This window comes from Corticium candelabrum, chromosome 20 (genome assembly GCF_963422355.1).
Source record: "Corticium candelabrum chromosome 20, ooCorCand1.1, whole genome shotgun sequence".
NCBI lineage: Eukaryota > Metazoa > Porifera > Homoscleromorpha > Homosclerophorida > Plakinidae > Corticium > Corticium candelabrum.
The window spans coordinates 3,761,997-3,775,244 of NC_085104.1; the positions used below are offsets into that span (position 1 = coordinate 3,761,997).

Genomic DNA, 13,248 nt, shown 5'->3' on the forward strand with positions numbered 1-13,248 from the left:
GAGACGCAAGTCATCTCTGTCGATAAGCTCATTATATGGCTTCCTTTCGGCAAGTCGTTGGTTGTGTCTTGCCAACCTCTACTCTCACAGACAACGAAAAAGACGGATGACTCACAGGACAAAATCTCGGTCACCTGATCTCGAGTGATTGCTCCCTTCAGACGCAGATCCGAGGCGTTCTTCTTGGCTAATGTTATAGTCATCACCTCTGGCTACGATACCTACGGCGTGATGTTAGTGCTCAGCGTACTGTTGCTACAGCAGAACGTCAAATCGGAGAGATACTCTGACATCTGGCGTCATGTCTCGGTTAATCGCTCTTAGCTGGATTTACAATATGCGAACGCTTGAGCGTCGCGTCGCGTGCGTCGCGTCCTGTCGTCTTGCGTGGGAGTGGCACGCGTCGCGCTTGACGCGTTGTGCCATTCACAATATCATTTCAGTGCCCTGTAGACGTCGCTGCATGAATTGATGAACTAACCACTCTCGCTTTGATTTTATACTGGCAGAACTCTGCCGGAACTTCCAGCTTGCTCAAAATCCATTTCCGTGCGTTTTTGCTAGCAAGCTAGTCTTTGTACATTTTGCAGCTGATCATCCACGAGCAAGGACAGCTCCCTACACAATCTATAGACCGCTCAACGTCGAGTACAGCGCCGAAATCAGTAATCAGAGGCGTAACTAGGCATGAGGCAACCGAGGCAGTTGCCTCGGTAAAAAAAAAGGGTGTGGCGTTGCAAAAATTTTGCTGCATGTAGGTTAGGAGCAGGAAGATATGACATTCTGCACTAACAAAATCTGCTATCGTGTTCTTTTCAAATTTGAAACCGCGTGCGTAAACTCTCTGATACTCAACTTTAGCGCACGTTCTTGGCACGTGAAGCACTTGCAAGACACGTGGCTCGAGAAACCTACAGCTGACTGCCAAGTAAGATGGAGCCACCATCTAAGAGAAAGAAAAAGAAGCAACTATCTCTTTTGCAATGTCTTGGGTAAGAAAGTTGTTCTGCAGAAGTATGGGGTCCCCTTTGGGGTACGTGACTTGTTCTTCTCATCAGGACATCTTCCGGTGATTTAAGCGATCTGCCTGAAACTGTACATTCTGCGTCTCCGTTTGACACTGTAGTGAATTCTGCAGAAGGTATAGTACCAATGCTAAATGTGATCCTAGTAGACGCGAATTACTGAGCGATATCGAACAATGTGTTATCGTCATAGATGCTAAGAATATGTAATAAGGTTCATATAATATTATACGCATTCTACTGAAACAGGTGGTAATACCGTAGCGCTTGTAAACACTTTCTTTGTAGATACTGCTCATGACAAAGAAGTGTCAGTGAATGATCCGATCTACTAGGTAGGCAGAGTCGTTTCCGACGTTGACAAGATATGCCTGCTGCAAAATAAATGGTGTCCACCCACCGGTTGTAAATTTCAGAGCACGGGCGGCCGTCGTTACAATCCAGAGTGGGAGAGTCAATACAGATGGCTGAGATATTCTCCTAGTACTGACGCCTGCTTTTGTTGCTACTGTGTGCTGTTTGGTGATGAGTCACTGTCTGCTACTGCTTTCAAGACAACTGGCTTTTGTGACTGGAAGAACGCAGTTGGAGTAAAGCGTGGTGTACTGCTTTGTCATGAGAAAAGTGAAATTCACAAGAATGCTTGCATAAAAGCATTATCTTTCAAGAATGTGGTCGAAGGAAAGAAAAATGATATTTGTACCAGCAGATCTAAAGAATATGAAGAGAGAGTCAAACGTAATCGAGCAATTATTCTAGCTGTAATAGATGTCGTTATTGCTCTCGGTCAGCGAAATGTTCCCTTTCGGGGTCACAGTTGGGACAAAGTTCTGAGAAAAGAATCCAGTAACTTTGAATACTTCCTCCATTGGCAGTCTCAGTTCAATCCTACTCTGAAAAGTCATCTAGAGCACGGAAAGAAGAACGCCTGTTACAAGAGCCCGAAAATACAAAATGAGCTGATAGAGTTAGCCGGTGTTGAGGTGAGAGACAAAATACTGGAAGATGCTCATGCCGCTAAATGGTTTTCGTTGATGGCGGATGAGTGCACAGATACAGCTAACGTAGAGCAGATGTCAGTCTGTATCAGGTTTGTTGACGACTCTGTACCCGGTCAGGTTCAAGTGAGAGAAGAGTTCTTAGGATTCGTCAAATTGGATTGTGCAGATGCTCTGTCTATTTTCAATGCTATTGTCAATTTTATGAAAGAGTGCAATTTGGATATTCGTTATCTTCGTGGCCAAGGCTACGACGGTGCTGCAGTTATGTCAGGAAAAGTTTCCGGTGTCTCTGCTCGAATTCTTCAGTTACAACCAAAGGCTATATACCAGCATTGTCGGTCACATAGACTGAATTTGGTTATTGCATCTTCTTGTAGACAAGTCCCTTTAATTCAGGACTTGTTTAACTCGTTAGGAACACTGACGTGGTTTCTAGGAGGCAGTCCAAAAAGAAAAGTTATCCTTTGTAGGCATTTGATAGCAGGAGACATAGCTGAATTGATTACAGCAGAAGACAAGGAAGAAGAAGAACCAGAAGAAGAACTAGAAGAAAACTTAGAACAGGAGGAAACTTCGAAACTAAGTGATACGCTTATTCGTAAATCGTCAGCAAGGCAAGTCCCAGTACTGTGTGAGACAAGGTGGTCGGCTCGATTGGCAAGACTGTCCAGTGTCTTGGCCAAATACAAAGCCATATACCTTGCACTGCAAGATATTGTTGCAGAGAGCTCTGGCACTGATTCGAGGGCGAAAGCTTCATCTTACCTCAGACTTTTACAGTCCTCTAGTTTTATTGTTTGCTTGGTCGTTAGTCAGTACATTCTGAGCTTTTGTGATCCTCTGACGAAGTCTTTGCAATCTCCACACTGTGACGTTCTGAAGGCTTATCAAACAGCCAAGCTGCTTCGCACAACGATTTCTGCGCAACGACGTGAAGACAAGTTTAAAGAATTATGGGAAAGAGTTCAAACAGTTGCAGGCGAGGTGGATGCCCAAATTGATAAACCTAGAACCGCAATAAGAAGCACCTACAGAAGCAATGCTGGCATGCAGACTGCGGAACAGGACAGCGCCGTGGCATACTTTAGAAGAAACGTGTACTACCCTTTCATTGATCACGCTGTGACAGAGCTCAACAATCGCTTCCCTGATACATCTGAATCAATGCTCATTGGGTATAGACTTCTTCCTAGCAGTGTTAGCAGTATAACAAGATCTGAGGTGAATTCAATTAAGCTCTTCTATGGTCCAGACTTACCAAATGGAGCTACATTCGAGCCTGAAGTAGAAGTTTGGAAAACCAAATGTTTTCAACTTCCTGAGAAAGACAGGAGAGTAACATTAACGGATGCCGCAAAGATGGCAGACAGTCAATATTTCCCCAATATTCATGAGATTTTCAAACTTATTCTAACATCTCCTGTTGGTTCCGTGCCGTGCGAAAGATCGTTTTCGGCTCTCCGGAGATTGAAGGAGTGGTCGAGATCAACAATGACGCAAGAAAGACTGTGTGGCTTAGCTCTTTTATATATTCATAGAGACGTGGCTGTAAGCAGAGAGAATGTCTTGCAAAGATTTGATTGTACAGGACACCGCCGATTGGGGCAATTGTCGTTATAGAGGCTCCATGTTCACTTTGATTAATTAATTAAAGTATATATGTAGTAGACTACTAGTAGTTTGAGGCTAAATATATTGCCTTATTGATATAAAACTTGCCTCGGTAAAATTTTAATGCTAGTTACGCCCCTGGTAATCATCACTCACGGAAGCCAGACGTGCATTTTAGTTGGCTCTGATTGGTCATAATCAAGGTGCTACTTCCGACGCGACGTGCTTAGCTTCCGGTGCGACGCTCAAATAGAACTCGGTTCTATTTGGACGCGTCGCGTCGCGTGCGTCGCGTCTCCATCGCGTCGCGTTGCGTCGAGTCATTTACAATTTGAATTTAGTACGACGTGACGCACGCGACGCGACGCTCAAGCGTTTATATATTGTAAATGCAGCTTTTGTCGCGTTTCTACAAGACAAATTAGTCATGTCTGTTGAAAGGTATATGCCACTAAATAGCCGGTTTTGCCTCTTCAGGTTTTCTGTTGCAGGGCGGTGAGAAAGGTGATCCACTTACAGGACATAATCACAGTATGAGCACGCTCCTTGCATGGGTTCTACAACTTTCAGATAAGTTGTAGGGCATTGTACATACGGTCACAGTCGACTAAGGCTGATTGAAAATGTTTTGTAGTGAATTTGTAGAACTATAGCAGATTCTAGTAATTAGACTGTGTAGGCAAACAATAGTTGTCCTGTCTAAATTATATTTTGAATAATAATTAATATAACCTTTATCTAGTACATCTGTTTAGTGCTAATTAGCAAATTTTGTGAGTGGTAGATTGATCATCATGGAGTTATACATTGAATCCATTCTGGCACAAGTTGAATATCACAAGATGCCTTTTCAGTATGCCAACACTCTGCATATTTGTAAACTGTGTACATACTACGATTTTGTTGATTGTAAGATTTTAGCGACATCAGTTATTATCAACAACAAGCACTGCTTGGTTCTACACAGAAAGTTCGTTGGATATCTTCACTGGACTAATTATCATTCTCTCTCACAATTTCATAACTGTTTCATGAGACTCAGCACTGTGTCAAGAGAAAGATTGTTTTCTCCTAGGCAACATGTCACCAATTTTCATAAGTTCTCAGCATAAATCTCTTATGGATAAATTTAAAAGCAGTTTGTGTGTAATTCTGTTTGGTATATCATCAAATCATCCTATCCAAAATAAAGAATTGTTATATCTGCCAGACAAGAATGTAGAAACAGGTAGGAATAATCTCTGGTTAACTGCCAACAAAATGTGAAAATTGAGAGTCATTACATTTTATTAGATACCAAGTTTGAAGTTTAGTAAAACAGACAGATTCGTGACATATAGCTCTAGAACAACAGTAGACTAAAATCACACTATACAACCTACTCAGGAACTCGTCTTTCACAAAATCGCGTGACCGAGATTATGTCCCGTAGGTCGATCACCTTTCTCACCGCCCTGCAACAGAAAAGCTGAAGAAACCAAACCGGCTATTCAGTGGCATTAACTTCCAAAGCGAACCTTTCAACAGACATGACTAACGCCTTAATTCGTTTTGTAGAAAGGCGATGAAAGCGACTGACCGAGATATGATCTCGGATGTGTGAGTATTTTTTTTTCAGATTTCATGTTCTGCCGTAGCAACAGTATGATGAACACTAACATCACCCCTTAGGTATAGTAGCTATAACATTAGCCAAAATTAATGCGTCAGATCTGCGTCTGAAGAGTGAAAATCACTCGAGATCAGGTGAAAAATCACTCGAGATCAGGTGACCGAGATTATGTCACGTGATTCATCTGTTTCCTTCGTTGTCTGCAAGAGTAGAAAATTGAAAAGACAAAACCAACAATTTTCCGAAAGGAAGACATCTAATGAGCCTATCAACAGAGATGATTTGCGTCTCAAACAACGTTGTTGAAACGAGTGACAGAGAATAGGTGCGATCAGTTTTGAAGTTCTACGGCAGCAACGTTACGACGAATGCTGACACGTCCCTGTTCATCTTTTTTCTGGTAATTTCTGCAAACAGGAATCTCTTGCTAAGTAGGAATACGTGCTATATCCGGTCAGACTGTGCTAAAAGCAGCTCTATTCTACCTATAAACGAACACGAAGTTGCTTCCACCTGTCCAGCAATCGCAACACAGTCACTGCACGTCACCACGTGACACTATCTTTCTGTAGAACTTTCGCTAGAACTTTTTCTCTAGTACACCGACCGTTTCTATCCGCTGTTTACCACTTTTACACAATAATTCAAACATTTCTGCACTCTTGCAGTGTTTGTGCATGCTACGTTAACGAGAATCAGCAGCGCAAAGTACACGTGGTCAAGCCAAGTACAGACGCCATTTTCTGCATACTAGTAATGTCTCGCCAAATCGCTACAATGCAACTTGACAAATCAAGATTTGCATCGAATGCTTACAGTAATGCATAGAATCATATCACAAAGTTTCTGATTATTCTGACGCCATCTCCAAATTTCAAAATTCGACCAAACGATCGATTTCTGACGTTTTGATGACATACAGTTACTTCTGCTGATAAAAATTAACGTCTAAACATTAGCTTCTTGTGCAAAGTTTGATTTCATCATATTTGCGAACGACTGTCATTTTGTGTAGGCCGCGCAGAACTGTACTACGTTGTTAGTGGACTTGACCTCGTGACAATAGCTTTCTGCATAGTAGGAATATCGCTAGAACTTTTCTTCTAGTACACCGTCCGTTTCTATCCGCTGCTTCCCACTTTTACACAATAAGTCAAACAGTTTTGCACTCGTTCAATGTTTTTCTAGGCTTCCGTTGACGAGAATCAGCAGCGTAAAGTACACGTGGTCAATCACGACAGACGCCATTTTCTGCATACTAGTAATGTCTCGCCAAATCGCTGCAATGCAACTTGACAAATCAAAATTTACATGGAATGCTTACAGCAATGCATAAAATCATATCACAAATTTTCTGATTATTCTGACGTCATCTTCTCCAAATTTCAAAATTCGACCAAACGATTGATTTCTGACGTTTCGATTACATGCAGTCACTTCTGCTAATATAAATTAACGTCTAGACATTAGCTTCTTGTGCAACGTTTGGTTTCCTCATATTTGCGAACGACTGTCATCTCGTGTATGCCACGCAGAACTGTACTACGTTGTTAGTGCACTTGACCTCGTGACCATAGCTTTACAGACAGTTGTTGATGCAAATTAAAAACTGATCTACTGATACCAGCATTGTTCAGAAAAAAATCCATTCGCTCTATAATTTTAAGTACTTGTAAACTGTTCGATGTTCATAATCCTAAAGACTCCACCACGAGGGGATGAAAATACCTCCAGTGTTCGAAACCATCGCATCATGCTGCTGATCTTTCTCAATCTCTCCTGCTGCAGCCGCTGCCCCTGCACAAGTGGCTGCTTGAACAAGGTAGAATGGCTGTAAAAAATTTCGGATTGTCAAGTCAAAATATGTCGGAAGATCATGTTCGAAATTCGGGTGAAAAATATCACCAGGTCTTGAATTGCTTGTGCTACTGCATCGCATTTCTCATCGACAACGAGAATCATGCACTGGGGTGTTTTGAAGACTACTTCACAGAGTGCATTGTGATACTTCATTCTCAGATTCTGCTCTTGGTTGCAATCCAATAAATGATCACCGAATTTGTCAATGATTGCACCACATGTACAACGCTTGGCATTAGAAGGCAAGTTGAAGATTGGAATGCCCAACCAGACTCTCAAAGCAACACTAAATTCTTTGCTTGGCATGGCGAGGCCAAGGCTTAGGTTTGGCAATCCCCGCAACCATGCACCAGCATGTTGGCCAGGAATGGTGTTCGGTCTAGCGCGATCTCGAATACTAGCAGAATCTTTGGGGGAAGAACTTAAATCAGAATCCAGCCTACTCTGCAAACTTCGTTGACTGGTTATTTCAGTCTTAAGACCTGTATATATGTATATATATATATATATATATATATATATATATATATATATATATATATATATATATATATATATATATATACAGACTTGGACAAAATTATAGGGACACCCCGCTGTGGGTATGTAGTAACACAATAATTAGGTCACGAGTTACCAACTATCAATATTGTTAAGAACTTAATAGTTACCGCGTTGATTGTTAGGATTCGTGAGAATACTGTAGACCCTAAATTGTTTTCTTTACGTTTCGCATTGCGGAAAACGAGACCTAAAAGTGTACGACGTCATGACTGCGTAAGCGTCGTAAGTTAGACTCTCTCTGATTTTGTTTAGTGGCTTTTAAAAAAGCCGGTTTTAATAACGCGAACGAAAATTGAAGCCCTTCACCAGTTCCTCAGTACCGAGTGTTCCCGCCTCTCGCCCTTCTGATTGCGTCCAAACGTCGCGGAACACTTTCTGCCAAGTTCCGGACACGCGCGGTAGGAATCTACTGCCACGCCTCTTGTAGAGCATTCCAGAGCTCAGCTGCAGTTCTCGGTTCGCGACGGTTAGCAGCAGTTTTGAGTTCATGCCACAAGTTCTCGATTGGATTGGCATCAGGCGATTTTGGCGGCCAGTCCAACAGTGTGACGTCATGCTGGCGTAGCCATTGTCTTGTTGACCGAGACGTGTGGATTGGCGCGTTGTCCTGCTGGAAGACAAAGTCGTCTCCTATCAGTGCCGCTGCGTCTGTAAGCATGTGCTCCTCCAGAACCTGTTGGTACGCCGTGCTGTCCAAACGACCTTCCAGTTTCACCAGAGACCCCACACCATGCCAACACATCGATCCCCACACCATCACACTAGCCGCGTGCCGGACCGTACGATCACAACATTCAGGGAGAAATTCCTCACCTTGCGACGCCAAACGTACAGAGCACCATCGTTTCCTATGCTGACTTTTGACTCATCTGTAAAAAGAACAGATTTCCAGTCATCCAAAGTCCATTGTGTGCGAGTGGTTGCCCATCCCAGTCGCAAACGCCGATGGTTTTCTGTTAGCAGTGGGTTTTTTCTAGGCCTCCGAGCGTTCACTCCTGTCTCACTGAGACGACGACGGACTGTTCTACTTGACACCTGCTTGCCGGTTTCATCAGCCAGCTGATACGAGAGCAGTCGTATCAGTAGATCAGTAGGAATTCCCTGACAGCACTGCACTGAACTGAATCCAAAGTGTCATCTACGGATAGGACATCACCACTATCTCTTGCAGATGAGCAGTCCTTAGAGAGAACAGTGACTGACTGAACTAGGGAGCCATCTTGCAAGTGATTAGCAAACTGATGATCCTCTTGCATCATTGACACGACAGGTTTCCCACCACGTGCAGCAGGCGCCATCCTGACTGAAGCCATGCAAGGTGACACATTGTCAAGCAAAGGCGTGACAACTGAGCTATCAGCTGATAGAGCAGAAACCACATCCAACGCCGACATCTGCACACCAGGACAAACATCAGTCGTAACAGATAACAAACCTGAGACGGGCTTTCCATCCTGTGCGGCCTCGCGTTTAACCTCCTCCAACTCTGATTCAGTCAGACTTCCAGAAGTTAAGAGATATCGCTTCTGGTCTGCCAAACGCTGCTCAGAGACGTCAGTCAGAGAAGAATTTCGTTCACACCACAGCTGATGCATGGGTTTTCTGAAAGCAGAGAACTTGCATGACAACATCACGTGGTAATAACAAAACATCACTTCCCTATTCATTTGTCGCGTCCATTTCCGTCGACTTGTTGCATTGACGTTTCTGTTAGCCGAAACACAAGATTCGCTAGGAACGGTGGGCATCACAGTAGTCTCGTCAGCGGGATTTGAAGTCAAATTCAAATCAGACGCCGCACGAGAGATGGTTCGACCAGTCGCCCTACGCCCAGAACTATTCCTGGTCTTCCGAACAGCTCCATTGATTCCAGATGCCGACTTTTCGAGCCCTGTCCTGGTTTCCCGACAAGGAACGCGCTCCTCAGCTAGCTCTGAGACGAGCGATACAGCTAGACGTCCATCTTCCATCAATATCCGGGTATATTATTATTATTATTTATTATTAATATTATTATTATTAATATTATTATAACCTGACGTCGCAATAATAAAATAATTTTGCAAAAAAAAACAAAAACAAAGAAACAAACAAACAAGTAATATAACAACTGTGTCAGATTCCACGCAGTTTTCAATCTTACTCCAAGAAGAGAAGAGTTTCAATGCTCTCTTTGGTGTGCTCAATTACAACATGGATACCTATAGTTATAATGTAGTAGAAACTGCGTTCAAAAGCCCATAACTGACAGCTCACGTGCTTAATACGATGGTTTTTCGAGGAATGGAGCCGCACTCTACTTTGCGCTGCTTATTCTCGTCAACGGCAACTTGGGAAAACATTAGCGAACGTATAAATGTTTGTCTTATTGTAGAAAATTGGGAATCAGCAGATGGAAACTGTCTATGCTGTAGAAGAAAAGTTCTAGCGATATTCCTACTATGCTGAAAGATAGAGTCATGTTGTCACGTGCTCTAACAACGTAGCCCAGTTTTGCGCGGCTTCCGCAAAATGACAGTCGTTCGCAAATATAAGTGAATAAGAAATATTTATGAAATGAATAAAAAAATAAGTAAATATGGCTGCATACTTTAGGCTATAGTGCTTAAAGAAATAGAGGTCTAAAACTTCCGCAGACAAGTACGGTATGTACTCATACTTTACATCTGAAACAAATCTCTCACAACTAAAACCCTACTTCACTCCTATACAAGCAACCGCAAACACAGTGAAGTAGGAATTTAATTGTGGGAGATTGGTTTTCAATGTAAAGTATGAGTAATTGTCTGCAAAATTTTCAACCCTTTTCCTTCAAACAAGTACGCAGTCATCCCTAGACTTTGATTATATATTTATTACATATTTTTTGTATTGTTGTTCGTGTCCTTCTTATAGAAACACATGCAATGTTACAACTCATACTATATTTGAGAATTAATTCCTTAGACTCCTAATTTAAAATGCAGCTACTCTAATACTATATACAGAATTAATGTTTCATTAGTACGTACCAGCTAGGCAATGCTAAACATTAATTGAAAGTACACAAGCTAATTTATTAGAGAGAAATATTGTTGCAACTCATAGTATATTGGGAGAATTTCTTAGACAGTTACGTTAATGTTCCTAATCTAGATTTACACAGAAGTAAAATTTTTAGTATCAGGTAATGTCATAGTCTGGCCCGTCCAGCACCTCCCCTTTTCGACAGAAGCTAATTTCATTATGATATAGTAATCGTGTGTGTGCCACGCAAGCAGGACTCGCATACGTACTTTGTCTTCTACCAGATAGAAAGAACGGTCTCTATCACGCCCACATGCACGTTTTCTGAGGGAAGCGGAGATCTTGTTTGCAGATCGAAATACAACGTTCGAAACAAGACGATCGTTACTCAGATATCACGACTCAATCGAAGAGCTATACAAATTACAGGTAAACAACTACAAAGCAATTGCTTTTGATTCTCAACTTGTGCCCGAAAGGATTCAATGTATAACTTCTTGATGATCAATCTATCACTCACAAAATTTGCTAATTAGCACTAAACCAGATGTACTAGATTATATTAATTATTATTCATAAACATAGTCTAGACAGAACAACTAACGTTTGCCTACACAGTCTAATTACTAGAATCTGCTATAGTTCTACAAATTTACTACAAAACATTTTCAGTCAGCCTTAGTCGAATGTTAGCATATTTACAATGGCCAATGAAGGTAAGACCACTTACCTGAAAGCCGTAGAATCCATGCAAGGAGTGTGCTCATACTCTGGCCGTGATTATGTCCCATAGGTCGATCACCTTTCTCACCGCAATGCAACAGAAAAACTGAAGAGACAAAACCGACTTTCAGTGGAATAAACATCCAACGCGAACATTTCAAAAGACATGACTGACGTCTCAATTCGCCTTGTACAGTAGAAACGCGATGAAACCGATAAATGATTCCGGAGGTTCGGGTATTTGTTTCTCAGATTTCAGGTTTTGCCGTAACAACAGTACGATGAGCACTAACATCACCCCGTGTGTATAGTAGCCAGAGGCGATGACTATAACATTAGCCAAAAAGAAAGCATATTTGGCAAAGAGCGAGTGACTGACATTAGAAAATTACCGAGAATAGATTCGAGACTCTACAGTTATAATTAAATTAAATCAGCGGTATATAGCTAGAGAACTAAGCAAACGTCACACATAAATCACTGCTCAGGGGCGTAGAGTGACCTGGCTCTTGAACTGGGAGGCTAAATCTAAAGATTCTACGTGGCATGATCACTCTTATGAATACGTCCACTTTTATCTTGGCTTCTACCTCACTGATACATACCGTAGAGTCATTGGCAGTTCCAGAAAAAAGGGGGTGTATCTCTACGTATCTAGAAGTCTGGTCTGTCTGTCTGTCTGTCTGTCTGTCTGTCTGTCTGCCTGTCTGTTTTTCTGTCTGTCAACATTTCGTTCTTTGACTATTATAGTTATGCATACGTAAAGGTAGCGATTGTTCTTAGTAGATTCAGAGTTCAAATACAATAATCTGTCGGTTTGTCCGTCTGTCTGTCTGGCTGGCTGTCTGTCTGTAACATCAATCACGCCTAAACTACCTGGCCAATCCTCATGAAACCGTGCATGAAGACTACTTTCCATACCGCAAAGGTAAACGCACATTCATAGGAGTAGTAGATGGTCAGGCAGGTCGGGCTACATCTCGACCTGATTTTGAAAAGTTGACTCATCAGTTTGTTTTGCTCTAGTTCCTGTTTAGGTATACGAGATTAAATATGTAATAAATTTGTCGATGGTTTAACTCGTTTGTTAATAGACAAGGTCGTTTGTCTTAATCTAGTAACAAAATTTTTTACAATACTGTATTGTTTCAGTAAATCATCACTGTACATTGGGCATCAAAGCAATTCTTACTGTGCGCATGCGTGTAACCATGTCTACTTCCGTAAAGAATGTACTTTCCGTGCAGCTAGCGAGCGTTGTTTCTACCTAGTAATGCGTGTTAGTCCCAAGCCATTTTAAATTTATTTTCTACGTTTCTAACATGTCGATTGTACGAATTGTCTATTTGACATGGCCTCTTTTGAAATATATGAACCCGACCGTAACAGCAAAGATGCTGTTCCTGCTTAAAGTTTGCATGACGAACTGTGAGTGCACGCCGAATTGATTGAGGTCGACAGTGAAGGTGTCGCGTCTCCCAGAGTCCTTTTGCGGGGTCGCAGTTTCTTGCCCATCAAACTCGCCATCTCGAATTTCTCTAGAACCGCACACTGAATCTGCACCAAAATTGAAAAACCTATTCGTGACCTCAGACAGTATTCACGGAGCGAGTGGCTTTTTAATTGGGACGTCAAACCAGCCAAATATTTTTACTATATCTGGGTTCTAGATGTGACGTGAAACGGAGAAACAAATTCATGTTAATTTATTAGGTGAATATGAATCCTGCTCAATTAGACCGTGCTAAGCTGGGCTCTCTGCTGGAATACTTAGCTTTGGTCCTCGAACGTACTTACAGTTCACAATTTTAATGACCACGCCTACTAATGATGGGGCTTTATCCTG

At 41.9% G+C, this 13,248-nt stretch overlaps 1 protein-coding gene across 1 annotated transcript; it reads left to right on the forward strand.

Moving 5' to 3' along the window:
* The first annotated feature begins 933 nt into the window (after positions 1-933).
* LOC134196110 (zinc finger MYM-type protein 1-like) lies at positions 934-3,646 on the forward strand. The gene is made up of 3 exons (XM_062665188.1): positions 934-992; positions 1,059-1,141; positions 1,365-3,646. The coding sequence occupies exons 1-3, from the start codon at positions 934-936 to the stop codon at positions 3,644-3,646; spliced, it is 2,424 nt and encodes an 807-aa protein (XP_062521172.1).
* The last annotated feature ends 9,602 nt before the right edge of the window (positions 3,647-13,248 follow it).